Source organism: Paroedura picta, chromosome 4, assembly GCF_049243985.1.
Source record: "Paroedura picta isolate Pp20150507F chromosome 4, Ppicta_v3.0, whole genome shotgun sequence".
In the NCBI taxonomy this organism is placed as follows: domain Eukaryota; kingdom Metazoa; phylum Chordata; class Lepidosauria; order Squamata; family Gekkonidae; genus Paroedura; species Paroedura picta.
Genome location: NC_135372.1, coordinates 48,762,639 through 48,790,419, shown reverse-complemented (window position 1 = coordinate 48,790,419; position 27,781 = coordinate 48,762,639). Strand labels below are relative to the sequence as shown.

At 41.2% G+C, this 27,781-nt stretch overlaps 1 protein-coding gene across 13 annotated transcripts in view; it reads left to right on the top strand.

Annotated features, from left to right (window-relative positions):
- Positions 1-27,095, top strand: part of DENND1B (DENN domain containing 1B) — a 250,687-nt gene extending 223,592 nt beyond the window's left edge. For 11 of the 13 annotated variants that reach the window (XM_077332746.1, XM_077332749.1, XM_077332744.1 and 8 more), the window contains 3 exons: positions 14,788-14,882; positions 17,845-18,061; positions 19,807-27,095. In XM_077332746.1, coding sequence (XP_077188861.1) covers positions 14,788-14,882; positions 17,845-18,061; positions 19,807-20,349 — 855 coding nt within the window. In that variant the 3' untranslated portion in view covers positions 20,350-27,095. The remainder of the gene's footprint in view (positions 1-14,787; positions 14,883-17,844; positions 18,062-19,806) is intronic. The other 2 variants (XM_077332751.1, XM_077332740.1) reach the window with 1 other exon arrangement.
- The last annotated feature ends 686 nt before the right edge of the window (positions 27,096-27,781 follow it).

Genomic DNA, 27,781 nt, shown 5'->3' with positions numbered 1-27,781 from the left:
AAGTCATATTCATGTAAGTTTTTCTTTCACATTAAAAGTGATTTAATGGATGACAACTTTCTCTTTATTCACTCATCGGATGGAAGCCATGCTCTCTTCTTTGCAGATATCTTCCCTATTTTTGAGGCCAACCTGTCTGAAGAGTTGGCATTATAAAATGGGATAAAAACAAAGTCATCTTCATTCTTGCATATTTATACTATTGTTTTTTGCTTCTTGATTTGTTAGTAGCACTGCTGTTTCTGGACCAGAATATGAATAAGCTTCTACTACAGCAAATACTGGCTTTTATTCCAGTTCACTTATTAGTTCTCTTCTGATTTCAAACTGTATAAATTATGTAGTCAAATAATAGCATCTGATGGTGTGCACTCTGACCCATAACAGCATATGCTGCTAACATTTCTTTAAGATGTTTCAAAAGTCTTGGTGATTCTTGCCCTAGCAGGCCAACATAGAGATTCCTCGTAATTCTCAGTATACTGTGGCAGGTTGGCAGTAGAAACTGTTGGCCATTGCAACAGGGGAAGGAATTCCCAATCTTACCAGAAACTGATGGCAGACAGTGGCAGATGCAGGAGCATAACAAGGAGCAATCCTAAGTAGGCCTATTCAGAGATGTCCCATTTTATTCCATGGTGCTTATTCCCAGGAAAGTGCCTTTAGGATTGCAGTCTCTGTACTGTGTAAATATGGGTCTCGAGGCATGGAGCAACCAGTTGCTTATATGGTATTTGGTCCACAACTGTCCTACATTTGTCTCTCTTAAAGATCCTGCTTTCTATTTCTGTTGCCATCTAGTGACAAGCATAGTTTCTACTCCCATATTTCTTCACTGGGTGCCAGTGGACATATGCATGTATGATTAGGAATCTAGATTTGGTTCCAACAAAATATTGTACTTGGTGAGGAAAGGAGAGGACATCACCGTTGACTATCTAAAAAGGGAGTCCAGTAGCACCTTTAAGACCAACAAAGATTTATTCAAGGTGTGAGCTTTCGAGTGCAAGCACTCTTCGTCAGACTAAGGTGTGTCTTAGTCTGATGAAGAGTGCTTGCACTCGAAAGCTTACGCCCTGGATGAATCTTTGTTGGTCTTAAAGGTGCTACTGGACCCTGATTTTATTGTGCTACTTCAGACCAACATAGCTACTCATTTGAATCTATCTAAAAAGGTTGTGCTTGACCATCATGACACCTCAGTGGGGAAAAAGCCATGTGGGAGAGGGGCTGTAGTAAGGAAGAAAATTTGGTAATGGCTGGTTCCAACTACAGTCAGTATGTTGTTACAAACCTGTAAAATTCACTTCCTGTGGACTGAATTTTAAAATATGGAAGATTTATTATTAGAGCCAGTGTGGTGCAGTGGTTAGATATCAGGTATCAGGCTTGGTTTTAGACTACTGCTCAGCTAGGAAATTCACCTTGGGTCTACTCTAGCTTATTTCAGTGGATTGTTCAGAGGGTAAAATGGCCGAAGGAAAAATATTGGGTCGGATCCTGTAGATCTGGTCTACTAGTGGTGGTGTGCCTTCTTCTGATGCAAGAAGCTGTGGCAGGGAGAGGCTTGTTGTGTGACAGGAAGTTGCCATTGTAGCAGAGCAGTACCATGTGAATCAACTCAAAGTATGCTTCTTTGAGCTTCGTCAAGAACACGTGGAGTGGAAAAATGATTAGTAGTAATCGTAGCAATAGCAGCAGCTGTAATTGACAGTCACACAAATTAGTTTATTCTCCCACAATGCTGATAAATGTTAAGTCTTGTATGGCAACTCACTTCTTAATACTTCTGAGAGTTACATATAAAAAGGGCAAGAAAAGAAAAGATAAAACGGTGTTCTGTGTCAGGCAAGGGACACAAATCTCTGTATCTGTAGCACTTGTTCCCGAACCACCCAATTTAACAAATATTATGAGATTTTTAGGTGGCTGGCTATGTTGGTCTGAAACAGTAGAGCAGAATTTAAATCCAGTGGTGTCGTCAAAGTTTAATTCTGAGTATAAGCTTTTGTGTGCATGCACTCAGAAGCCTATTCCTGGAATTAAGCTTTGATGGCCTTAAAGGTGCTACTGGATTTTATTAGCGCTGCATTTAGTCAGAGTAGAGGCTGAGCAGGCGGCTGTTTCTGTTTTTTCCTTATTTTTTTTTAAAAAGTGTCCTTCGCCAACACTACCTTGCAGGAGTTTTAACTCAGGGGTAACATAGCTGTTGCTCCCTTGATACAGAGAAGCAGATCATGGGGACAAGAAACTTGGGGTCTGTACCGGGGAGCCCAGTAGTCACACCTGGATTTGATGATATAAGAGTGCTAATGTATATGATCCCATTTAGTATTGTGATCTGCACCTCACATGCTACCGAACCCATCAGTCCAAAGAGCGTAAGCATGCTGTGATATAGGCACGCTGCATTGTAATTAGGCAAATTGCTCTGTTCCATTTTAAAGGTTCTTTTAAGTCCATGAAGATAAATGTTTTTCTCTGTCGCTTCTCAGTGTATGTTCACATGACACGCACGGCATCAAGTTCTTCAGAAATCTAGTTTTGTAAATATTTAATATATTGACAACTGAGAAAGCAAATGCTACATATGAAAAAAACAAGCTGTAAAATGTATAGTTAACACTTTTTAGCGTTGTGACAGCTAGTATGTCATCTTCAACCACAAGTTTAGTGTGTTTCCTAAGCTGATACAGTAAGATCTATTATAACTTTGCTTTAAATATACAGATGTCTTTTATAGAGAGCTTTCTCTTTAATTTGGATTTTCACACATGTTTACCACAGCTATGAAATACTGATTTATTTGCCAGTTCTTGCTGCTGTTCCATTTTAATTGTTCAGTAATAGCACAGCCTTAATAAATTATAAATGTACATTGCATCGTTATTGAGAGCTGTATGCTGGCAGAATACTTAAACTTCATTATATATATTAGATCTTTTTGGACAAGTTTTGAGAACAATGTGTCATACAGACAAGTGCATAATCTGGGTAATTAAATACACTCAAACTTTAATGGCTGGCTAAAGCACTGGGATTATATAAATAAATAAATGAACTTAATGTGACATCCCAAACATCATTGTCTAGGTAAGGTCCTTGTTTTATATTATAAAACAAAATCTTTAATCTTTAGGAATCTTTAATCTTGAACTACCTAATAAGATATATGGGCCTAAATAATGTCTTATATCTGTCCATTGTTGGGCCATTGGTCTTCCTTGCTCCTTAATTAGCTGAGGGGTGCTTAATTCTTTCACCCAAATAAATTGTTGTAATCCAGTGCCCTTATTGTAAGCCATGGAATTGTTGAAAACAAGAGGAGCCTTAAGGTAACTTAATAGCATATCATCAATTCATGGGGTTGGCTTTTAAGTACTATAGGTTGCTTCCCCCTAAAAGACAAATGCCAGATCGGTGATTTGACGTTATTAAAAATAGATCAATAATTCTGAGGCCAGGATAAAAACCAAAGTCCTCTTCCTTGGGTAGATCACATGGCTGCTGCTGTTGCTGCTTGTGACGATGCCGGTTGTATTATTATTATATTCTAGAGCAGAATATGAATATGCTTTCCATCCCAACAAATAGTAGCTGGTATGCCAGTCTGCTAATTAGTGCGGTTATTTCCTGTTTTTTTGATGAGGTTTAAATAAATGTCAAGGGTACAGCCATGAAGATCTCCCAATTAGGCTTTGCGATTGTGAAACCCAGCCCCTTTGCTTTTGTGTGAGGATGACAGTTCCAACTGCAGCGTCAGTCTAACAGGGCTCCAGGGAGAGGGTACTTCTCTGCTTTTATTGAAAACAAGGCCAGTTTGGCCCACGGAGAATATCGGCATTGGTCACAGTGCAGATCAGTTGTTAACAATGAATATTTACTAATCTCTATCACAGGCAGTGTAGGTTTCTTTTTAGTTTTTAGAACAACAGTAGATTAAAAAAAAAACACAATTTGTGCATTTTATGAACAGCCGATCCCTGCACTATTTAGAAGGGAAATCTCTCTCTCTCTCTCTCTCTCTCTCTCTCTCTCTCTCTCTCTCTCTCTCTCTCTCTCTCTCTCTCTCTCTCTCTCTCTCTCTCCATAAACTGTTTAATCATCTGAGTTTCCCTATTCTTTGTGTGTGAAATGAGCTCTGCAAGTGACAAAAGCTCCAACCAAAACCACCTCCTCAGCCACCCTCCAAAATGCATGGTTGATCTTTGAAAAGAATGGTTCTATTTCTGTAATATGTGTGTCAGCCTCCTCACAGCTATTCTGGGCTGTTTGGTTGTGGGTGTGCAAAGGAGGAGGTGGGGGGAGAAGAAGAGAGAGCTTAACTGTATTGCAAGTCAAAATTAACAGATGGATTGCCCTAAGCAAGGGAAAAACCACCACAACAAAATCTAGTGAAAGTGGAGGGCTGAAGCTTTTTATTGTTAAGCCTTATTAAAACCTTGGCATGTATTTTACTGTTAACTCTTTCATGTCTTTGTGGCTAACTAATAATTCTTCTATCCTTTGTGTAAATTAGATTGAATGCAGCATTGTCTGTGGGGGGGCAATCTGCCCCCCCCCCCCACATACACCCACACATTTTCATCCCATATGCATGCTTTTCTTTAAAAAACAAACACAGGAAAGCATAAACTAGAAATATATTCCTAATTTCAGAGGTTTCATTTTTCTTTTTAAAATATATATGTACATGTGTATGTGTTTATGTATATATATGTTGCTTTCTTGCATAACAGGTTAAAATGCAATGCTGTTTCTATAACATTGTTTAAAAATAAAAGATATCAGACAGAGCAAAGGCAAATATCTTGGCAGATCTGTTTGCTACCATGAATATGATTTCTCTGCTTTTCCTCCTTGTAAGCATTATCTCAGTTGACGGGGTGGGCTGTGGACCATTTAAAATGAAACCATCCACAGTTAAAATAGTCAGTGGCTTATCAAGTCTTTTACAGAGTATTATGTGACACAACTACATGTTCATTTTATAATTAATATAAGCTAGCAAGGGCATTCTTGTCTCCAGTCAGATGTATGCTAAGTTTGTTCCTCAAGGCATGTAGTAACTTGTAGCTGTAATAAATATTTTATATTTTATAAAAGACATGTGGATAGCAAATGTGGGCTTTTCAAGAATTTTAACATATCAACGCTATTAGAAATACATATAACAGACCAACACGGCTACTCATTTGAATATATTAGATATATGATAAAATCAACTTTTCATAAAGCTGCTGCATTTTAAACACATTGGACCTTTTTTGACATACCTTTTGTAATGACAACTAACCAACCCCAGTTGTTTGAATCTTGTTATATGCTGCTGCTCTCTGCCCTGAAGAATGCGGGGTGAATTACAGTTTGTGATATAACATCAGCAATATATATACCCTAATATAATTTTTGAAGCCCTCCGAAAAGCTCCCCAACGTGACTGTGTATATTGCTTGACCCACAGAATTTGGCAGAATTAATGTTCTCATGTTTTGCCCTTAAACAAGAAGTAAGCTAAGCCATGGCAGGAGGCATAGCCCTCCCTTAAAAATGAACTCATGCAAGTCAGCTGCAACACATAATCCATGTGGCTGGTATGGCTCACATGGTAAGTCTCCTGCAGGGTGGCATCTTGATTGTTTTCAGAGAGCAGGGTGTCCCAGACACCAGGGACTTCCCTTCCCCCTCCTTCCCATGACCAGCAGAGAAATGGCATGCTCAGTCGCTCTTGCCCTTCCTGTCCTGTCAGTAGGGAGGCGGTGGGGGGGGGGACAATGCAAAGAGCAACATATACTCAGTCCTGACATGGTAGAAAATCCATACAGTGAACGAAAAGCTGCATGCAAAAATTCAAAGTGAATTTGAACACAGTCATTGCAGAAGCAGAAAGAGGAATACCTGTGTTTTCCATTGGAACGGGACTCAGACGAAACCTTTAAAATCATGCTGCGGTTCACTCACGTAGCTCTCTTGCCTTCCTGCCTTCTTTCTCCTGCTGGAATTCTTGCATGAAGCCAGGACTGTATTAATTCCTACCTAGCAATTAAAGTAATGGGAATAAAATATTATATGTGACAGATGTCATATAGAGTAACAATGAGCAGTGTTGCATCTGTGCTTTAGTAGTGTGCTTCAGGGTTTAAGAAACGGATCTTTTGGTGGAATATGGGAAATTCAGCCAATTAGCAAGATATTTTGGACAAAAGAGAGCATAATCTGCAAATGCACTTATTAATGAGCATTTTTGTTTTAGAAGAGGATCATTTTTGTCTTCGCATGTCAATTATGATCCATCCATACTGCAAAGACTACCCAGTATATCTTGTAATTAAAAATGAAAGATTGGGATGGCAAAGGCTGCACCGTTACGGACTACAAGACTGCCCTCTGGTGGTACAAATGCCTTTTCTAGAAGTATATAGATGGTGGGTGGTGCATGATGAGCCATAATTCTTTCTAGCCCAGCAGCATCCTTTAGAAGCAAAATAGTTTTCTTAACAGAGTGCTTTTAGATGCCATCTTATTTCAGTTGTTTGTTTGATGCTAATGCTGCCTTACATCCCGCAATCCCTGCCTTTCCGTTTCCTTCCTTCTCCCATTTATCATAGATATGTGCAGAATGTGGGCAGGAAAGGTTGCTGTGTGATAAGAGCAAGTCCAAAGCCTCCATGGACATGCATGGTCAGTTCACTGCAGCCTCACAGGGTTCTGTGAAAGCCCAACTAGAGTAATATTGTGGAGATAAGCACTGTTTCCTATTATTTTAAAAAAAGTCTTAATATGAGATGTCTTTCGTAGAATTTTTTAAAAATATCTTGGTTTGCCACAGCTTACCTCTTAATTTAATTGGCTGTTTACATTCTCAGAGCAGTTCAAATGAGTAACTAATCTGGTAATTTTATCTTGTAATATTTTGTAGCCCAATACTTTCTCTTTAGAGCCTCTTGTGGCGCAGAGTGGTAAGGCAGCCGTCTGAAAGCTTTGCCCATGAGGCTGGGAGTTCAATCCCAGCAGCCGGCTCAAGGTTGACTCAGCCTTCCATCCTTCCGAGGTCGGTAAAATGAGTACCCAGCTTGCTGGGGGGTAAACAGTAATGACTGGGGAAGGCACTGGCAAACCACCCCGTATTGAGTCTGCCATGAAAACTCTAGAGGGCGTCACCCCAAGGGTCAGACATGACTCGGTGCTTGCACAGGGGATACCTTTACCTTTACCTTTTACTTTCTCTTTTCCCTTGAACGCCTTGAGCAACCAGTCTCATGTATGCACCAGTAGTATAGTACTGGCTTAGATTCCACAATCAGTTATGGAAACTAATGTTCAAAAGATGCTTTTACTACTGCAGTTTTATAATGCTTTGTTGGAATAATGCCTGGTATACCTCACCATCTTGCTTAGTGTAGTCTAGTCACCATTACTTATTGTTATTTTCACAAATATCTAATGATTTCTGTATGTTGATAAGTAACAATCAGATTAGTTTAATGATTTTTTTTTGTTTTACTTCTGCTTTAGGACTTCTGCTTTAAAGCTTTTAGAGCCACTTTTCGTGTTGTCTCTTCATTTGCCCCGTTCATGTTAACACATTAATTTCTGTTGTAGTAGCCTTTTTCTACAACAAAAAAGAAGTAATACTAGTTGCCCCACCAGAAGGATATTAGTAGACACAAGCGCTGTTTTGTGATGAAGCATTCACCAGCAGTGTTTACTGGTTCCTGCAGCCCTCCTTCCCTTCAGGGAAGAAATGCACTCGAGAAATTTCTTTTCCTCTAACACGTGGCAGGCAAGTTCTTCTTTTTCAACTTGTGTATGCTGGGAGGAAATAACACAGGAAACTGCTTTGGCTGCAGTTCTTGCAGTGAGTACACACAACAACAAAACGATAGTTTGGATCTCACACAGTCTTTCTCATTTACCTAGTCAACTGAATTTGTGTTCCAAGGGCTCAGGGTAGGAAGCAGTGCAACAATAATAACAAATTACTCAGTTTAGCCCACACAGCTCTGGTCATTGAATTTTAAAGAGTTTTAAAATTCTTTTGAAAGCTATTCCAGTGTAAGCAGAACTCCACAGCAAAGGAATCCAGCAGTTGTGCAGCAGCAGTCTCCGAGAACGCTCTTCCAACTATATCAAACAGACATAAAGTTTCTGTAAGGTTGCTTTAAAGAGAGCTGCTCTTCCCATGATTGGACACATTCCTTGCACATTAAATTGAACAAATGCAAACTTGGCTCTTTTCCAGCCCAAGAGTTCACAAATTATAATGATGTAGCCATTATTCTATAAACACGTAGAAGTGGCAGATGTTAGGCAAATTTGTTGCCTATTTTGTGCAACTGCCCCCAAATTAAGAGCTTTATACAACTTTCCTAAAACTCGAAACAAATGCTGCGTTTTCTCCTCGTTGTAAATGGAAGAGGTCTGGTTATTATTAGAATACTGATCAGGAAGGAAATAGTATGCAACTTCCCCCTTCCAAAAGAAAATGGCAGAGAAAAATTTTCAGACACAGAAATGCAGAAAATATAGAAATTAAGAGTTTAAATGGCCACAGATATCAGGGAATATCAGTAAAGAAAAGATCCTAAATGGCTTTGACACTTTTTGCAGGTGTGCATTCTATATTGCTTTATCTCGTAAAGTTTTAGAAAAGATTTACAACTCTTCTTTTGGAATGTATTAACCTTTTCTCCCCCCCCCCCCCAGTCTGAATGTGTGCCTCTCCCTTGTGTTGGTGTTTCTTGCCATTCATGAGAACTTAGAAAAATATGTTTCAAATAATCTTCTGTGGGCCAAGCTTCTATTAGTTAGAGCCTGTAATGTCACCAGTGATAAGTAACATGAATTATTCCTCTGCCCTGACACACATGTCCTCTGTGGATGAAAACAAAACTGAGCCTAAAATCTATTTTGTTGCGCATTTTCACTTTAATTGCTGTCAAGAGTTAGCATGTTCTCAATTATGCCCTCCAAATATTGTTTGTGTTTTATATAAATCCTGGACACTAGTGACAACTCAGACAGACCTATACAGGGTTATGAAACTGTATGAGTTAGTTTGAAGGTCAGGAGAGCTTCATACCTTGGGATCAAAAGAGCTAAGCTTATCTTGTTTGAGCAAGCTCAGAAAAATTATCCCATCGAGTGAGTTAAAGCTTGACAGAGTCCCTTGATATATACTACATGAGTTCTAATTCAGCCTATAGGTCTGGCAACTGCCCTGCTCTAAGGAGGGGGGAGCTTTATAGAGCGACCACCTTAAACTTCAGCTCAGTCAAGTCAAATAAACTTGTTCAGCTCTCTCATTTCCAAGTCATGAGAACTTCTTTGCTCTGCAGCAGTATTTACTCAAGTGCAAGGCTAGGTCCCCCCTCCACACACACACACTCAGAGGTATGCCATCGAAAGAAAGAAGGGCCATCTCACATTCACAAACAAGTTATGTCCAATGATACCTTTTTGTTTGTACAACTTTTTAATGGAGTTGTATTACATTCAAGTTCATCCTCCTTTTGAGTATATACAGTAATTTTCTGAAGTCTTAAGCCTTTGAAGGTTTTGGATCACTCTGTCTGAATGACTGTTATTAATGTCCAGGTCTGGGATTAAAAACTAAGGGATTATTTAAATTTAGGTACAATTTGCTTAGTGATCTGACAACAGGTTCTCCCTCACTGAATATGCAGATTGTGTTATGAAAATTTGAATGTACAAAAATTCAATCAGAATCACAATCTTAAGTCCTAAAAGGAGTGATCCATGTGCAAAGAGGGAACTCCTACTAAAGTAAAAATTGGTGAGTTTCAACCAACCCCTCCATCTGCAAGTCTTGGCACTTTACCTCCTAAATGGAGCTGGACCAGCTGCTAGAGTAGACCCAACAAGGGGTTTCTCTGGTTGCTACCTTGAGACCAGCCAAATTCAGCTCCCACAGAAATTCCAATTCTTTCTCCACTGAGCACACATCATTCAGTTTTCTTGCATTCCTCTGTGAAGCAAGTTTATCCATTTTACATGGACTAGATATTACAGTATTAAAGGGCTAAAATTCTGCAGAACAACTTTAAAATGTTTTATGCTATTTGCCTCACTAGGCATACAGTATTCTTAATGTAATACTGACTTGAATCCAGACATAGCACTGAGCAAATGGGAAAATACTTCTGTGTAGGGCAGGGGAGAATTTCACCTCTCCCCTCCCTTTCTTTTCTCAGTTTTTCATGCCACGTGTAAACTTGTTTTTAAAGATAACGCCCCCCCCCCAATGTTGGAATATGTAAGACCTATACATGATTCAAGATGATCTGAAGAATGTCCTACAGGAGGCACTGGGGGAGATATACAGTTAGCATATTTAGATCAGGAACTTCCTGGGATTTTTCAACTAATCTCCTCCTGTGTCCTGATTGGCTCAGTTGGAGACTTCCTGCTCCTTTGAGCTCACTTCCTCCCTGCCTGCCTCCAGGCTGGACAGAATGAACACAATAGAACAGTCAAAATGGAGTCTCGCTCTTCTTTCTTTCTATACAAAGTTGTTTCTCTTCTTGATAAAACTATTTTATTCTTTTAAGCTTCCTGGTGCTAACTCTACCCGCCCCCCAACAATAAAACCCTCAAAAACAATAGATGTGGCTTTGAGAAGTGCTTTCAAGGCTGCAGCACACAGTGGGTGGTGGGAAAGCCATGTGTCAAAAACTGAGGTCCTCTTTGCAGTTTGCTGGATCAGAGCTGCTGTTCTTTGTCTAAAATGAGAGCTGTCTTCCTCATGGAATTGCTATGGAAATGAATGGGATAGAAACGGTAGGATGCATTTCTCATTAAAAATATCAGAAACGGTTAAAAGCATTCTGGGCATTGACATTTCTTCACTCATTTTACGCAAGGATCTTTGGTCCTATAAATATCCCTAAATTTATTTATTTGATTTTTATACTGCCCCTCCCCACAAGAGGGCTTGAGGCAGTTTACAGTATTAGAATACCATAACAAAACACAGTTTAGAACCATTTTAAAAAATCTTAATATCGAGGGAACTCAGGACAGCCAGGAAGGATCCCCCTCTTCCTGCCCAGAAATCCTTTGCTGGCTATGTGGACTGGAGATGATGTAAAATGCAGGGGTGGGGGGAGAGACAGAGAAGGAGGAAGGCAGCAAATGGCTATGCAACAGAAAATGGTAGCTGATCACTGCCCTACTGCCTGTATTTTTGGAACAGGAGGATGTCCCTATTAATTTTATTTCCAAATGGGAATATTTTCTGCCCCATCTTAATCAGTGCTGTAAGTATGCAAAACACTGGCAGGACAATTTCTGTGGGATTTTTTCAAGTAATGAAGATGAGGGTAACTGTTACTTCCAGTGGAATTTTGCCAACTCTAATTGGAGTATTCAGTTTCCATTTCCCAAGGGCAGCTTTCCTCTTTCTTTTTTAACCTGCCATATTTACAAGCTGAATATTCATTGTTTTCTGGAACCAGGCTATGGACCTTCAGGGGTAATCTCATGAGATTTTATTCTGTTGCCAGAAATAATGCATCAATATTTTAATAAAAGGGAGAGAGACTATTCGCCTCATATATCTTTATACTTGGTAGGCTTAGAAACACAAGGTATGATGGACATTTAATGAAATAAAGCAAGGATCTCTTTTATAACAACTTTATAAAAAGTATTTATCATAGGCAATGCATCTGAAATCTTAAATGGCTGCCTTCCTTTATTGTAGGAACGGCTGTTTTGGTTGTCAAGAATTAAAGTGAAACAAGGGCACTAGGATGGGATGGGTTAATGTCTGGATGAGTGTATATGCATACACATGTACGTGTTCTTTAGTAAATTTATTTAAGACTGAATGTATTAGTGCTTTCCATACTCATAACCTTTTCTTGAAATTATTTGAAATTTCATTTAAAAAATGTTAACCACTTACTTGAGAGAAGTTGTATCTTAAAGACCGAGTTCTTCTGTGTGCCTCCTCATATCCAGTCATGCTCTGATGTTTTCTTACATCATTAGGAATTATTGCAAAGTTCTGTTGAAATGAAATTCACAACAAATTTTGCTGTCCTAGTTCTGATAAAAGATCAAAGATTATCAGACTAAGCCCCTCTATATAGGAATTCCATTACTCTTTCATCTAGAATTTGTTCCCACACCCCATTATCTCCCAGGACTTTGTGGAGATTGCAGAAACTGTGGGAACTTTTGTAATTCCAAAGGTGCACGATTCCATAATCCCACAGGGGCTATAGGGGATTTCCTGATATCTGTTCAGGCCAGATCATAGTCTGTGATTCAGAGAGTTTTTTAAATATATTTTTATTGAAAAAGATGGCTTTTTAATTGTCCTCATACAAAATCAAGATTTTTTTTCACTTAGAGCTGCTAATACTTTAAAACTACCAAATTAATGTATTCTGTCTGTCAGTATACCTGCTTCTGTCATCTGTATCCGTTTTCTAAATCTTCCAGAACTATGAACATCCTACTCCAATAATAGGCTTTGCATTTCTGATAATCTTTGATTTTTTATATAAAGTCCTGAATTCTTTTAAATAAAGCCAGACTGGCACTGATGGTTTGCAACACCAGGTCGATTAACAACAAAGCCTCTACCCTGCAAACCTCCTTTGCAGAACATAAAGTGGACCTGGCATGCATGATGAAAACTTGGGTCAAGGAAGGTGAAATAGTCTCTCTTAAAGAGGTAGCCCACGCCAGTTTTTCTGCCCTCCATCAGTCATGGACTGTGAGGTGGGGAGGATGGGTGGCAATCCTAATCGGTGAGTATTTCTTCAGGGTACTTCCTGCGCTATCAATTCCAGGAATTGAATGTGTTGGCCTCAGATGGGGTACAACCAAGAGTTTGGCCATCTGGTTGATATACCGTATGCCCGGTGCACCTCCAGGTGCCCTGCCAGCACTGTTGGAGGCAGTGGCAGCCTGGACAATACAGTTTCCTAGACTAATTCTGGGGGACTTTAACATTCATGCCAAGTGACCACCCTCTGGAAATGGGACCTGGTGTCAACCATGGCGATGCTAGGGCTCTCACAATTTGTTGATGGCCGTACCCATCAGGCAGTCCACACACTGGATCTCATTTTTGGTGCATTTTGAACGTGGATTTAGTCACAGAAAATGTCTTGCCATCGTCAGACCACTATGCTCTGAAGACTGGGCTAAGACTGCCACCGTCTCCTCAGTGAGCTGAGCTCACCCATGGAGACTTACAGATCTGATTGGATCCCTGAATGATCTGCAGGACCCAATGCCTCCTAGAACTTCTGTAAATGGACTGGTCAGTGACTGGTATGACATTGTGTAGAAACAGCATTAGTCACCCTAATGGATGATCTCTGTCTCCAGCTGGACCGAGGCAGGTCAGTGCTGCTTGTGCTACTAGACCTCTCAGCAGCATTTGACACAGATGACCATGAGGTTTTAGCTCATCACCTCACCAACACTTGGATAAGGGGGGCAGCCTTTCAGTGGCTAATCGCCTTTCTCCTGAGCCTCAGACAAAGGATAGCCATAGGAGAGAGACTATCAAGTCACCGCCAACTCACATGTGGAGTTCCACAGGGAGTAGTCCTCTCTCCAAAATTTAACATCTTCATGCACTCTCTTGCTTAACTGGTGGAAGTTCAGGCTGGGATGTCACCAATATGCAGATGACACCCAGCTCTTCCTCCTGATGAGCGCCCTGATTCTCTCCCAGAAGCATTAGCCAGCTTCCTGGAATCAGTGATGAGGTGGCTCAAGCAGAGTCATCTCAAGCTCTACTCTTCAAAGATGGAGGTTCTTTAGCTGGGCAGGAAGGGTCCAATCAAGGAAGCGTATTTGCTCAACTTGGATGGTGTGTAGCTATCATCGCCTTGCTATGCCCTGAATCTGGGCATGATCGATGCCTCCCTCTCTACAGAGGCACAGGTCACAAGAGTAGTGTGGCTAACATTCTGCCACCCTCACTAAGCCAAACTACTAGCTCCCTACTTGGCCCTGGAACATTTAGCCACAGTGATCCATGCAACGGTCACCTCTAGACTGGACTTCTGCAACTTACTCTACACAGGCTTACCCTTAACCTGGATCTGTAAACTAGCTGGTCTGGAATGCAGCAGCCAGGGTCCTCATAGAAACACCATGGAGGTCCCACATTCGGCCCCACAACTGCATTGGTTACTAGTTGAATTATGGATCAGACTTAAAGTTCTGGTAATCATCTTTAAGGCCATACACGATCTGGGCCCAGTGTACCTGAAGGATCACCTCTCAGGTACACCCCTCAGAGCTCTATGCTCCACCACCTCCAACTAGGTGGTGATCCCTGGCTCTAAGGAAGCTCACCTGACCTCAACCAGGGCCAGAGCTTTCTTTGTCCTAGCCCCCACCTGGTGGAATGAGCTCCCAGAGATCAGGGCCCTGACAGAGCTAGAACAATTCTGCAGAGCTTGCAAAAGACTTATTTGAGGTCCTGGTTCCTGGTAGTGGTCGATCAAAACTAGCAACATCTACTGAGCCCCCTGAACCTCCCTCCCCATAAAACAAATGCCAAACTGACCAACCATGGGCTTGTTAAAATGTTGAGGTTGTCATTCACTGTTCTGTCTGTTATTGCTATTACTATTGTTATTCATCTGGCATGGTTACTGAGTTATACTGTATTGTTCCTATATTCCTGTTCTCCTTTGTTTCATGTAAACTGCCCTGAGCCTCAGGGGTGGCCATATATTAATGTAATAAATTAATTAATAACTTTTAAACTGTGTAACAACTTCTTTGCAGACGCGGTTTGGGTATCTTCAAACAATTCAACAGGATTCTGCCTTGGATGAGGATGCTGATGACGAAGTGGACAGAACAAGCAAGTACTTTGACTTGTAAGGAAGTGTAAACTCTCCTGTTTCAAGCTGTGTTCCCCTTCTGTTAGTACAGCTGCAAGGTGATCTGAAACAGCTCAGTTTCATGCATAGCGCCATCTCAGTCTTAGAGCTACTAATAAATTCTGAATTCCATCCAGGCAGTGGAGGAACTCTGATTAGGGAACTTATCTTGGAGGGCCCACATCGAGCCTGTGCTAAGGCAGCTGCACTGGTTACCAATTGCTGTCCAGATCCGGTTCAAGGTTTTGGTTCTAACCTTTAAGGCTTTACGTGAGCTGGGACCCACATACCTGAGGGACCGCCTACCGCCCTATGCCCCCCGCAGGGCTCTGCGCACTGCGAGCGAGAATCTTCTGGTCGTTCCCGGCCCTAGGGAAGCACGCCTAGCCTCGACCAGGGCCAGGGCCTTTTTGGTCCTGGCCCTCACCTAGTGGAACGAGCTCCTGGGAGAGCTGCGGGACCTTTCAACGTTCCACAGGGCCTGCAAGACGGAGCTCTTCCGCCAGGTCTATGGTTGAGGCTGGGGCTGCTCTATCCCGGGCTTCTTCTTGAACACCGTTGACCTCCTTCTCCTCCACCCCCCCTTTTTAGGAAGGGGGGGTAGGAAGGGGATTTTATTATTGTGCCGCCATGCTGTGACGGTTTTAAAGTCTTTAAATGGGAATTTTAATGGGGTTTTAAGACACTGTAACCCACCACGAGCCATTTGGGAGTGGTGGGAAATAAATCGAAATAATAATAATTATTATTATTATTATTTCCCGCCACTCCCAAATGGCTCCTGGTGGGTTACAGTGTCTTAAATATTATTATTTTTAATAAATAATAAATTATTATTATTATCCCAGTGATGTATCATTCATAAGGCTACATATGATAGAAGAGCATGGACTTCAGTTGTGGGAGAAATGAGAGATCAAGGTTTGGAGTAATAGATATGCAGCAATGAGGAAAAGGAGAACAACAAATGGAATTATTATTAGAAGTGATTAACAAATCCCTTGTAATTAGGGCATGATTAACAGCATCTTTCCTTTGGGTATGACGAGATCATTCAGACACTTCCAGAGTAGCCATGTTCCAGGGTACCTATCTTATTTATTTAATTATTTAGATTTTTATACCACCCTTTCATACGGCTCTGGGTGATTTACATAAAATATCATAAGGTAATCACATAGAACATCGCAACAAATATAACAATCATAACATAACATATAACATATCAACTAGGACAGTGGTGTCGGGCCGCGAAGGCCTTGGCGCCGGGCCGCGGCTCCTCCTTCCCTCCCCCCCGAAGCAAGAAGCTTGCCAGGCCGCGAGCCAAAGCGGCCGATTAGCTTGCGTGTGTGGTAGTCCGCGCATGCGCGTTTGCGCTGGGGCTGCCGCGCGTGCGTGGGCCCCCAGGCCGCCCTCTCGCCCCACTCCGGAGCAGCGGTACGCAGCAGCCGAAAGTTTGCGGACCACTGAACTAGGATATTTCAATAGAACATTGTTCAATGAAGCAACTTTAATGGAACCCTTATGTAGGTCATATTTAGTCATGTAAGGGGGGTGTCAGGGGGAACCAGCGGATCTTGTGTTGGTTGGCCTCAAGCAAATGTCTGGTGGAGGAGCTCCCTTTTGCAGGCCCTGCAAAATTGTGGGAGTTCGGGCAGGGCCCTGACCTCCTCAAGGAGCTCGTTTCACTAGGTGGGGGCAAGGACAGAAAAGGCTCTGGCCCTTGCTGAGGTCTGATGTGTTCCTTTGGGGTAGGGATCTCCAGCCGGTTCATGGCAGTGGAGCGTAGTGCTCTTTTGGGGGTGTAGGCAGAGAGACAGCCTCTCAGGTACACTGGGCTCCTCTTGAGAGGAGGTTGCCTGTTATATCACTGTTTGAGTATGTCTGTTCCTTTTTCTGATTCCAAGACATGTCTAGATCAGTGACACATAAGAGAACATTGGCTGGGGGAGAGGGGGTTGCATATGAGAAGGAGTCATTCTTAGCAGTGTACCTTTTTCATTGGCTAAGAGCAACATGTGCTTCCAGGTTTAAATTTTAAAACACAGTGAGCTATTGGAAGTTCGGCAAACATTGCTTTAATGCCCCTGTTATAAGTCACTGTGAATTCCATTCTACATAAAATACTCATAAGGACATTATTCTGGAATAGAATGTCTATGATAAAAATAGTGATTAATACTAGATAGACTTCTGGACAATTGAACACACCAAAACTGATCCCAATCTCATGCACTGGAAGCTCACTGTGTGATCTTGGGCCAGTCACTCCCTCTCCGCGTAACCTGCCTCACAAGGTGCTTGGTTGTTGGGAGAATAAAATGGAGGCAAGAATAATGTTGAAGAATTATTGGCATGATGAATCTCAGGGCTTTGTCTCCCCACAATAGGATTTTCAGTCACAAAGTTTTCAGAGAGTTGATTCTGGGTCTATCCTTTTCCAAAGTGTGCTTTTCACACACACAAGTGTACGCATCAAGGAATTGTCACAATGCATTATAGGTGTACATTTTTTTCTGCCTGCAGCAACAAACTGTTTCCTAGCCTTCCATCTTAAGCAAGGACAAGGAGGGGCATTCTTAGCTTTCTTTTTTCAGGATGTCACAAAAAGAAGACTTTCACAGTTTGCTAAATCTTGTTGATGTGAATCAAAGCACACGCTATTTCAGTGTGTTTTGTATAGCTTTATGCTTTAAAAGAAGTCAGGAAGATATTAAATGGATGCAAATATTGCATAAAGTCTAAGGTAATGTCTTATGTTTAAAACATTTTTTGTTTTATGTGTTAAATTTTGAAGAGCTAATCTGATGGAGCATAGTGTGCTAAGGACATGATTTATTTTGTCGTCACTGTTCCTTATAAATCACCAGTAAAGGGTACCATTGATTTCCTCCAAAAAACTGATGGTCATAATGAGCGACAGTGGTGAAGTAACTTTCTGGGTTTGTTTGTTTTTTAGGTTGTCATCTGAAGACAGTGAGGAAACATCTTATTATTTAGATGACAGCGATGACTCGGGAGAAATAGCCAAAACATCTGTGCCCCCGGGAGAAATGGACTTGCTGGGAGAGATTTTGGACAGTTTAAGTACACACAGTTCTGACCAAGGAAAGCTCTCAGGAGCCAAGAGCCTAGACTTCTTTCGATCTATGGATGATATTGATTACAAGACAGTGGTTCGTTTCTTCCAGCTTTCAATAGCAACTTCCTTGCTTTTCTGCGATAACCTCATTTAGTGTTCTCACCCCACAGATGACCAGAACAGAGAATTTGATGGTCGTGCATATATTAATACTCCAGTAATCATGTACTCCTGGCTTAAAGTAAGAAGGCCAGTGGGAAAACAGGACTGACCTTTGATCTGATCGTAGCACTATTCTTCTTGTGAGGTTCTATGCTTTAAGATAATCAGTGGGTGGAGGGGCAGGGTCCAGAGTCTTTTAGAACAGAACACAGAATCCGTGAAGATGCCAAGACACATGGAACACCTTTTGTGGGAAGAGCAGATTTAAGAATACATGGTTTTGAAAAAATTGTTCTGAAAGTGTTGATATAGGATGTTCCTATAAAATCACAAGTATGTTTTGATAGCCAAGGAGTCTCAGTATCAAAGGGAAAAACAGTCATGCCTTAACAAAGATAAAATGTTGTGGGTGATTCTGCTTGAGGTTTAGTGTAAGTATAGTTTTATTAAGGCCAAAATAATTTTAGCCATGTTTTTCCTGAAGAAGTCTGATGGCTATCCAGGGATGAGGCTGTGGACAGAAGTGGAAGGGCCAGCAAAAGTCAGTGTGACATGACAGTGGAAAAGATCACCTTCAGAGTTGGGAATGGTCAGGAAAGGAATCCACTCACTCACCCTCGCTTGCTTTGCTTCACTATTTGTGCCTGTGTCTTGTCACATGTGGTTCACGCAACTTGTGTCTGTTGTGCCTTGTACACTCTGCCTACTTGTGATTTTGACCAGGATATTGAGCCGTGACTCAGTGGACAAGCATCTACTTTGCTGGCCGGAGCTCCAGGCCATTCCTTGGCACTTCCACTGAAAAGCTTTAAGTAATAGCTCTGCCTAAGATCCTGGAGAGCCACTGCCAGTCAGAGGTGACAATAGTGACTGTGATAGACCAAAAGGCTGGCTTATGTTTTATTTTTATTTTATTCTTACGTAACCAGACCGTGCCTATTGGTAGAGCCGTCTCGGACCGGTTTCCTACATGGTTTAAAAAATCATTAAAACAATTAAAATCTGCCAAACAGTTGGTGATACCCCCACTTAGTTCTGGCTGGGGCAGGCAGTGAGCTATTGGGTTGCAGCGGGGAGGCACTTTACTGTTCATATATTTGTTCGTCCACACTGGCCTCAACTTCATCTTGCAGGCCCTACTGAACTGCACTAGTTCCATTGGGGCCCTGATGTTCTCTGGGAGCTCATTCCACGAGGCTTCATGTAGATGGACTTGGCTTCCGTGGACCCAAGCTGCCGCGCTCTGTGCTCAGTTCCTTCCTTATCAGCCTTTGGTGAGGGTGATTAATTCTGTTGCACCAGTGCTGAATTGCCTACCCGCAGTGGAGATGGCCCATCGCATCTTTCATTCCCTGCCCCGTTCATGGCTCCTTCCAGCAAACAGAATGACAACAGGGAGGGGGAGCCCTGTGAGGATGCACAGTTCTTTTTTTTAACATGGGCTCGAAAACACAGATCTGCATTCTTCTTGCTTTGAAGTTTCGTTGACCTCTGAGTTGGAAGGGATCCAAATTGTCATCACGTTGAAATATTTGCTCAGAATGAAGCTCCATGTCGTTTCGTTCATAATCATTTCAGTGAACCACAGTCCAGTCCAGTCAGGGAGAATTGCTCTCATTTCAGTAAAGCCAGTGCCAGGAAGCCTCATATAATATAAATGTGTATCCTTCGTTTCAGAATAAATCCAACACGCCGAGTGAGAGCAATCTTGCTCTGCTTTCCAGCGGTCTGGCTTCTGATCCAGGAGAGTGGAATCTTGGGCAAGACGACAGTGTCCTCATTGGGAAACAGCTTCCCCCATCACCAAGGAAACGTATTCCTTCTAGTCTCAGCCAGACAGAATCTCCCTTTGTGCTGGGAAAAGAAAACTCTTCCTCTGCCTTGCCCTCTGACGGCGTGGGCTTCCTTGACACTTGCATAAAATCTCCAAACCAGGCTCCAGAAGCTATGCATCAGTGTTCTCCAGGTTTACCTGCAAAGGAGAGAAAATTGAATGAAACACTAAGCTGTACTTCAGTGGATCCAATGGCACCAAACTTGATCCAAAGTCCATCCTCTCTAGTTCCTTGGGAGAAAGAACCTAAAAGAAGAAGTGAAATCCTAGAGGAGGGTGGGCTGCTTCACGAAGTGGTGTCCTTATGTAAAATGACTTCTGCTTTCAACCATGGTTTAAACATTTCAAGCGACCGGATTTCCAGTAGCAGTGAGAATAAGACATAAGACATTTTGGAAGAGTCAGTTATATTCCCCCCCACTCCCCCCAAAAAAGACTACTCAGGACTTCATCTCTGCTTTGTGAAGAGATCACAAAGAATACAAACTTCTGTTTGACTAACTTTAGTTGCAGTTTGCTACACAGGTGCATCTTTTCATTTTTTGTTCCAAATATAATCTCCTCTTAATTTACTTTGCAGCATTTAAGTTCATAGAATGGGCCTGGAGTAGCAAACGTTGAATCAAGGTACTAATATGAGTCTGTGTTTAAGCTACAGCTGGTATGTAGCACTTGGCTCATTGAAATGTCCCCCCCCCCCATCCTGTGCGTAAGGAAACAGATCTTCCCAGTTAGGCGACAGCTTGTATCCTGTTGAGAATGAAGTGAAGAAGTACAACCTGGTCCATGATCTAATTGCCTTAAAGTTACAGGGGGAGGTTTAAATATCCTAAAGTTTAAATTGCAAATATTCAGAAAATGGCTTAATAGTGAAGTGCTTGGGCAATAGGAAATGTGAATCTATTCCAAACTACAGGAAATCCTGTGACTAAAGGTGGATTATGTTTTATGTAGTGACTGCAATTATCATGTAGGAGAGCCTGATCAAATGGGACCTTCTACCGCTCATTGTCTTCCAAGGTGATAACCTTTTTAACGTACTGAAGTGATACCCGTCCAGGAGAGAAAAAGCTCTCTCCTGATGGGTTTGTCACCACACAAAAAAGTGTTTAACTGTTTGCCTGAATCTACCCTAATCTACCGTGCTGGCAGTGTACCCCAGTCTTCCACAACAAATGGTACTGCATATTTTTATCTTACTAGAGTACTGAAAAGCAGTGTGAATTTTGTAACACTGTCCACATTTCTTTATTTTTTTTTTCAGAAAGGAAAAAAGGGTTTTTTCAATTGAATAGGATTTTCTCACTTTAATACTTCTATTTTAAAGCAGACCCTGTTCCATAGTTGTTAATGCCCATTTAACTTTTGCATGTACCTTTCAAAAGTGCTGTTGAAGTACAGTCCTGGGCAGGGTTACTCCAGCCTAAGACTCGAATCCACTGATTTCAGTGGGTTTTCACAAGCGTAACTTACACAGGATAGCACTGTGAGTCAGAAGACATCTTTCCAATTTCACGTCAAGGAATAAAAGAGCCAAACACTTAGCCTTTAAAGAGATCTATCCTATGCAGCTTCCTGGTCTCTCCTGCCAACCAGTGACTCAGGGCTGGTCTTTTGCCTATCACTGAATGCACCATGATACTCATAACTGTAGTTATCTGTCACAAGTCCTTATTTTCTTTGATTATGCTGTCCCTACTTTTCCCTGCCATATTGTGGGGTTCACTGACCTACAGATGTTCTAGATCAGTTGTTTTTAGCCTTTTAAAGGATGAGGACCCTTTTTTAACATCAGAAATGTTGCAAATTCCCCCTACACAGATATGATAATACTTGTGCTATTAGTCTTTTGACTGGAAAAAAACCTAATGAAGAAAAATATTAAAATAATAATGCTAATATTCATACATATTTCCAGGTGTTTTGCATTACGTCCACAGGCCCACCCCCACCCCCGGTTCTTGACCACAATTCTTGACTGCTTGACTGCTTAAAGACAGTAGCATTGATTCATGCCTTTATATACAAGTACAGATTAGCAACATGATCCAGAGCCCCATGTATGCCTTACCTATGTGTCCAGATGGAGCCTTTCCATTGGAAGCACAGAAGTTGGATTCTTATAAGTGAGAAAGGGAGAATGCTGCATGAATCATACCCAAAAGGGCTGTGGGTGGCGAGGAAGCAACGTCTGGCAAAACACGTAGGTTTGGGTTGACTTGAATTGGCAGGGAACATGCTAAAGTGGCCACACTTAAAGTTAAATTTTTCTCTTATATAATTCACACTGAGCTTACAGTTCTGTGATTTCCTCATTTACCCTTTAGAAGTGCAGCCTGATTTTGCATGCACTTGAGCTGAAATTTAGGAAAATTCACCATGAGTATAAAACACTCACATTCTTAATCAGTTTTATCAAAAATAAATTTTAGAAGGCTAATAGTTGTGCCTTATATTTTTATGTAGTTGCTAAATATCTTTCTTACTAACAAAAATAAAGGATGTGAAGATTGCCAAAGTGGACAGATTAGCAATGAATGGAGCCCTTTGCCAGGAACTACCCACCTATTCACCTAATCACCCTAGGCCACATCTGTAGTATTTTGACTGATGCTGTAGCATCGTAGGAAACAATTTTTTTCTTGTTCATTAGGGCCTTGTAGATTCTCACTCCTAATATGTTGATGGGAAACTTCAAGTAAAACCTAAGGTTTTTTAGGAATCCTAGCAGATGCAACTGCTGGGATCATCAGATTCTTTCTCCCTCCTGCAAGAAAATAATTTGGATTTTTTTGCATTGCAATTTAGCCTGACATTTAGGCTATTAAATATAGAACCAGAAAACATTTACTCTAGGCAGTCAAATAAGGTCTTCTTGTTCACCAGTAGTCTGTCAAAATCACAACAGTTTTAAGTATTGTTGGCTACCTATCATAGTTGTCCTCAGATGTGTGGCAGAGGAGGCTCTTGTAGTTCCTTGTTTCAAAATCCCCAAATGGAAGTTATACAGAATCTCATGTGATGGCACCCAAAGGAGTCCATCTACTACCCAAGCCTCCTTTGACAACCTCCCAATGAGGACAAAGGAAACGCTTTGGCAGAGGAAACATCTTTAGTTTAGGGCCACTAATGGAACTGATGGGTAATGTGTTGATCTGTCATCCCAGTACCAACAACCACAACTCATAACAGGGCCCAAGTGCCATGAAAGGGCATTGCCAAGATTCAGAAACAAAAGGCACTAAAATAGCAGAAGTTCCTGTGTGCTCATTTGTATATCTATGCACAGAAACTGACGTAGGGCAATCTGATGGTCACATATTATAAAAGCTGTACAAAGAAATGGAACTGCTGAAACAAGCCATGCTTTAGAGTGAATAATGTACTTTTAGAGATAATGAAAGGAGGGGGGGGGAGGTTATCACAACTTTGTTCCCCAGCATTTCAAATCGTGATATTGCTGTTTTTCGATTGCTAAGAGTTAGGTTATTGAAAGCTGTCAGTACTGGCTATCTGTGCTCCTAATATGTCAGCAAGAGTTTTCCAGTTGATTGAATGCCCAGCCTGCACTGATGAGCACCTTTGGAAATGTTTAAATTCAAAATGATGAACAATTTGGTTCAATAGAAGTTTCTCCTGTGAAGAAGACCACTTAAAAGACTTTGGTTTAATTGAATGTTTACAATTGTAACAATTAAATTGTAATTTACTTAAAGTAACTTGGGTACAAACATCAGGCAGAATAAATATGACATAACTTGGTTATTCACACTGGTTAAACGTTAAAGTAGCTTGTACTGTGCAGAAGGGAAACATGGTAGCTAGTTAGTTACCAAGTTGAAGCCATTTGGAAAATGCAAGACTAGAGGTGAAATAATGCTTTCATCATTTTCACTATTAGTCTAACATAAAAATGGGAAAGTAACAGGGAAGAAACCTCTTTCCTTAATCTGGGGGTTATTATGCAGGAGATGGTTCATCATTTCCCCAAGTATCTGCCATTTTCTTTGACCAAAGTCCTTTGTAATATCCTGCCATTTTGGAAAATGCTTGATGATAGTGATACTGAGAGGAAATAAGTGCCAATCTAGTTCTGCCCCAAATCCAGCATAATGTTATATAAATTTCCAACCATTAACTTTTATTTAAACTCTAGAATCAGTATTAGTATGGCTTAGGGGTAACAAGGAAATGTAAACTTCCAAGTCAGGCATGTTTTGTAAGATGTCTCTCATTCCATATTTCAGATAACCATAATAAGGGAGCTACTAGGACATGAGGGAAATTGTTGGCTTTGATAAAATATGTTGGATTTTGTGCAATATTTTTGCTTTCCTAAGTGATTTATTTTGACAGATATATGTACCCCTTTTCCATGCAGGTCTTTGAAATTAATTTTGTAGTATTTAAATACAGTTGTCTGATGAATTAAAAAAACCTCTATATTGTTGGTCAACAAATGGCATTACTATGACTGCAGTTGACTAGGGATGCCACATGACTGTGTTATAATGAGAAAGTCAGGCTTCACTAGTTACATAGTTAACAGCAGTAACTCACAGCTGATCATGACTGCTACAACACTGTACTTTAGGTACATGCTGGATAGAATTCACTGAGATTTTTTTGATGTTCACTTTTTTACTTCTTTATGCACCAAGCCAACAATGGTAAATGCAGGGCCACTTCTACATTGGCCACCAAGTGCTTCTTTGCAGCAACAGAGTAAGAACAACTCAGTGCTTCACAGGGGTTTCACCTTGTTCTCAGGTATCAATAGCAGGGTACAAACATCCCAATTAGGGTTGTCAAGCCCCTCCTAGAAACTGGCAGGGGATGGGGGGGAGGGAGGCCTTACCAGGTGAAAGAGAAGCCCAGGCCATGTTGCCAGCATCACTCAGGAAGTGATGTCATCAGAACAGCAACTTCTTAGTGACACTCTGGTATCTGGGTAGAATCTCTATAGTAAAACCAGGTTCTACCGTAGAATTTTTGTTCAAATACTAGAGCATTGGTATGATAACCATCTTTAAATACATTAAGGGTTGTCATATAGAAGATGGAGCAGAGTTGTTTTCTGTTGACCCAGAGGGTCAGACCAGAACCAATGGGTTGAAATTAATTTTTAAAAAAATCTGCTAAACATCCAGAAGAAGTTCCCGACAGAGCAGTTCCTCAGTGGAATAGGCTTCCTCAGGAGGTGGTGGGTTTTCCTTCTTTGGAAGTTTTTAAACAGAGGCTAAATAGTGTTCTGACAAATGCTGATTTTATGAACTTAGGCAGATTGTGAGTGGGTAAGCAGGAAGGGTTGTGCCCATGTTTTTCTCTTATGGCCCTTCCTTGCCTACTCAGGGAATTGCTGATCATCAATGTGGAATGGTAGGTGAATTCCCTCCAGGCCAGTCTGGCTTCGGGGATTTGGGGTGGTTGGGGGGAATTAATTGGGCATGAAATTGGGGTCACTGTCGGTGGGAAGGTAGTTGTGAGTTCCTGCATTGTGCAGGGGTTGGACTAGATGACCCCAGAAATCCCTTCCAATGCTATGATTCATTGCTCCAAAATTTGCTGGGGTGATGATGTCACTTCCTGTGTATTGCCAGTAACATGACCTAGACCTTCCTCATTCTACTGCTAAGGCTCCCCACTGGCCACGGGGGGGCTGGCAACCCTAATCCCAATCTCTAGGGAATTAGTGTATTTTGCTTCCAGTGACAAAATACCAGTTTATAGTTGGTATTTGTTTCCATAACACAGCATGTGGCATAGATAATTGTCACCATGATTGATCAAATCAATAGATGATGCCATTACTTTTTGAATTGTGTGTCAATGATGTTAATTTTTATGTTCATGTATTGATTGATGATGTATATTTTCTTCTCATGGTCAAACATCCCCTAAGAGCTGCTTTAAGTTAACATACTTGAATGAGTCAACTTAAAGCACCATCTAATTATTGAGCTCTGGATGCAATTTGCTCACCAATGTTATGGTGAATTTACTGTTCTGTATACACGCCTTACCTATAAGTGGTGTAGTGGGGGGGGGGAACCTGTAGTTTTGAAGGGCTTTTTAAATGGGGGGTGGGGGGACTCAACTTTGAACAGAAGAAACCAATCTAATTTTACCTCCAAATATTTTGCAATTTGTCTTTTTTGGAGATATCCTTTATAGACCTTTCATATTGACACTGTAGGAACAGTCAATGAAATCCAGGATGGTTTGTACTGGGATGCTTTTTCGATCCCTTTGTACGTTGCAGAGCTTTTTAAATGAATCAAAACTGTGTTATATATAAAACTAGCTCCTGATTTAAACAAGAAAACACTGAAACTGCCACCCATTTTAGGGATTTGCTTGTACTGCTGCACTCTCTAGCTTATAAGGTTAACTCTAGAACACTGGTCTTCAACAGGTCTGTTAATGCCATAGGGGGATCACACCTGACCTCAGGCAATTTACACCAGTAATAAACAATTTTGTGAGAGAAAGAAACAGTGGAAAGGAAAGAGAGACTATATGCAAAAGGAGGAAAGATCCTTTATTAAAAATTCAGGATACAAAGCTTCTGAAGTCAGCCGCGTCTTCCAAGATTCCTCTCTGGTATAAGGGGTGGGAACCTTGTCCTCCTGGTTCTTAAGAACAAGAGAGGTGGGAAGAGCTACTGTAGCGTTGTGACTAAGGGACTGAGCTATGAAGCTAGATGTCCCTGGTTGGAATCTCACCTTGGTCGCAGCTCATTAGGTGGCCTTGTGCAGACCACTTTGGTTTGGTCACTGTCCCAATCTAAAATATGGCGGCAATGACAGCAGCCTACTTCACAGGACTGTTGTGAGGATCACAGCAAGATAATGTTCATGAAGCACTTTGAACAGCAAAAGTGCTATGTTGTGTATATGGAAACGGAAGCAGTTCCAGGGCTGCAAATTGGGGGTTATGGTTGAGTCCAAGCTCCAGAAGTGTTGAAGTCTGCTGCTTTAGAGTTAAGAACGGAACTTGAATTCCTGTCAGTAGCACCTCTGAATGCACTTTAACTGTTTTTGTGAATGTCAGTACAAAGTATTCAGTGAGCTCCACATTGCCGTAAAGTGCCCCACTGTGTAATATAAAATAAAAAAAGTTACCAAACTCAGTAACATTGTTCAGTGCTGTCTGGAGTGACCATGTGTTTGGATTATGTGATACCCAAAGCTACACAAATAACTTGCATTTTAAAAGCTTGATTTTTAGATTTTAACAGGGTTGGTCAGGAGGTTCGTTTTGAAATTGTGTTCATGTTTGCCAGCTTTGTTAGACCTATGGCATGTTTTTTTTTTTTAGGACATTTAAAAAATACAGTATTCCACTGCAGAATTTTTGGAAACTGGCACAGAATGCGGAGAGAGCTACACATTACATTATTTTTTGTAAAGCTTCCCTGCATCTTGTTTCCTTAGCAGCCCATGATGCACAGCACTGGCAAAGAAATGCACAACTTCAGCTGTTTCTGAACATGGCAGGTAGGATTTAGTATACAGATTTTAAAAGGCTGATAAGAAGCTACAAGCTCTGACCTTATTGCAAAGTGTATTGTTCTGTGTCATCCATAAGAATGATATGGAACCGATGCCAAGGATCCATAGGCGCCAGCTCCAAAACTTGTTAAGAAAAGGAGAAAGCTTTTGTGTTTCCTACCTGTGTTGTGAAGTGCCAGAGCAATGCGGAGGATGAAGAAAGGGTAGCGTTGCTGGTGCTCTCCTTAAAAAAATGCCAAATTCTATTTGCAGTATAAATTCTGTACGATAAATAATTTGCACAGTTGTCTCTTGTTTTGGCTAA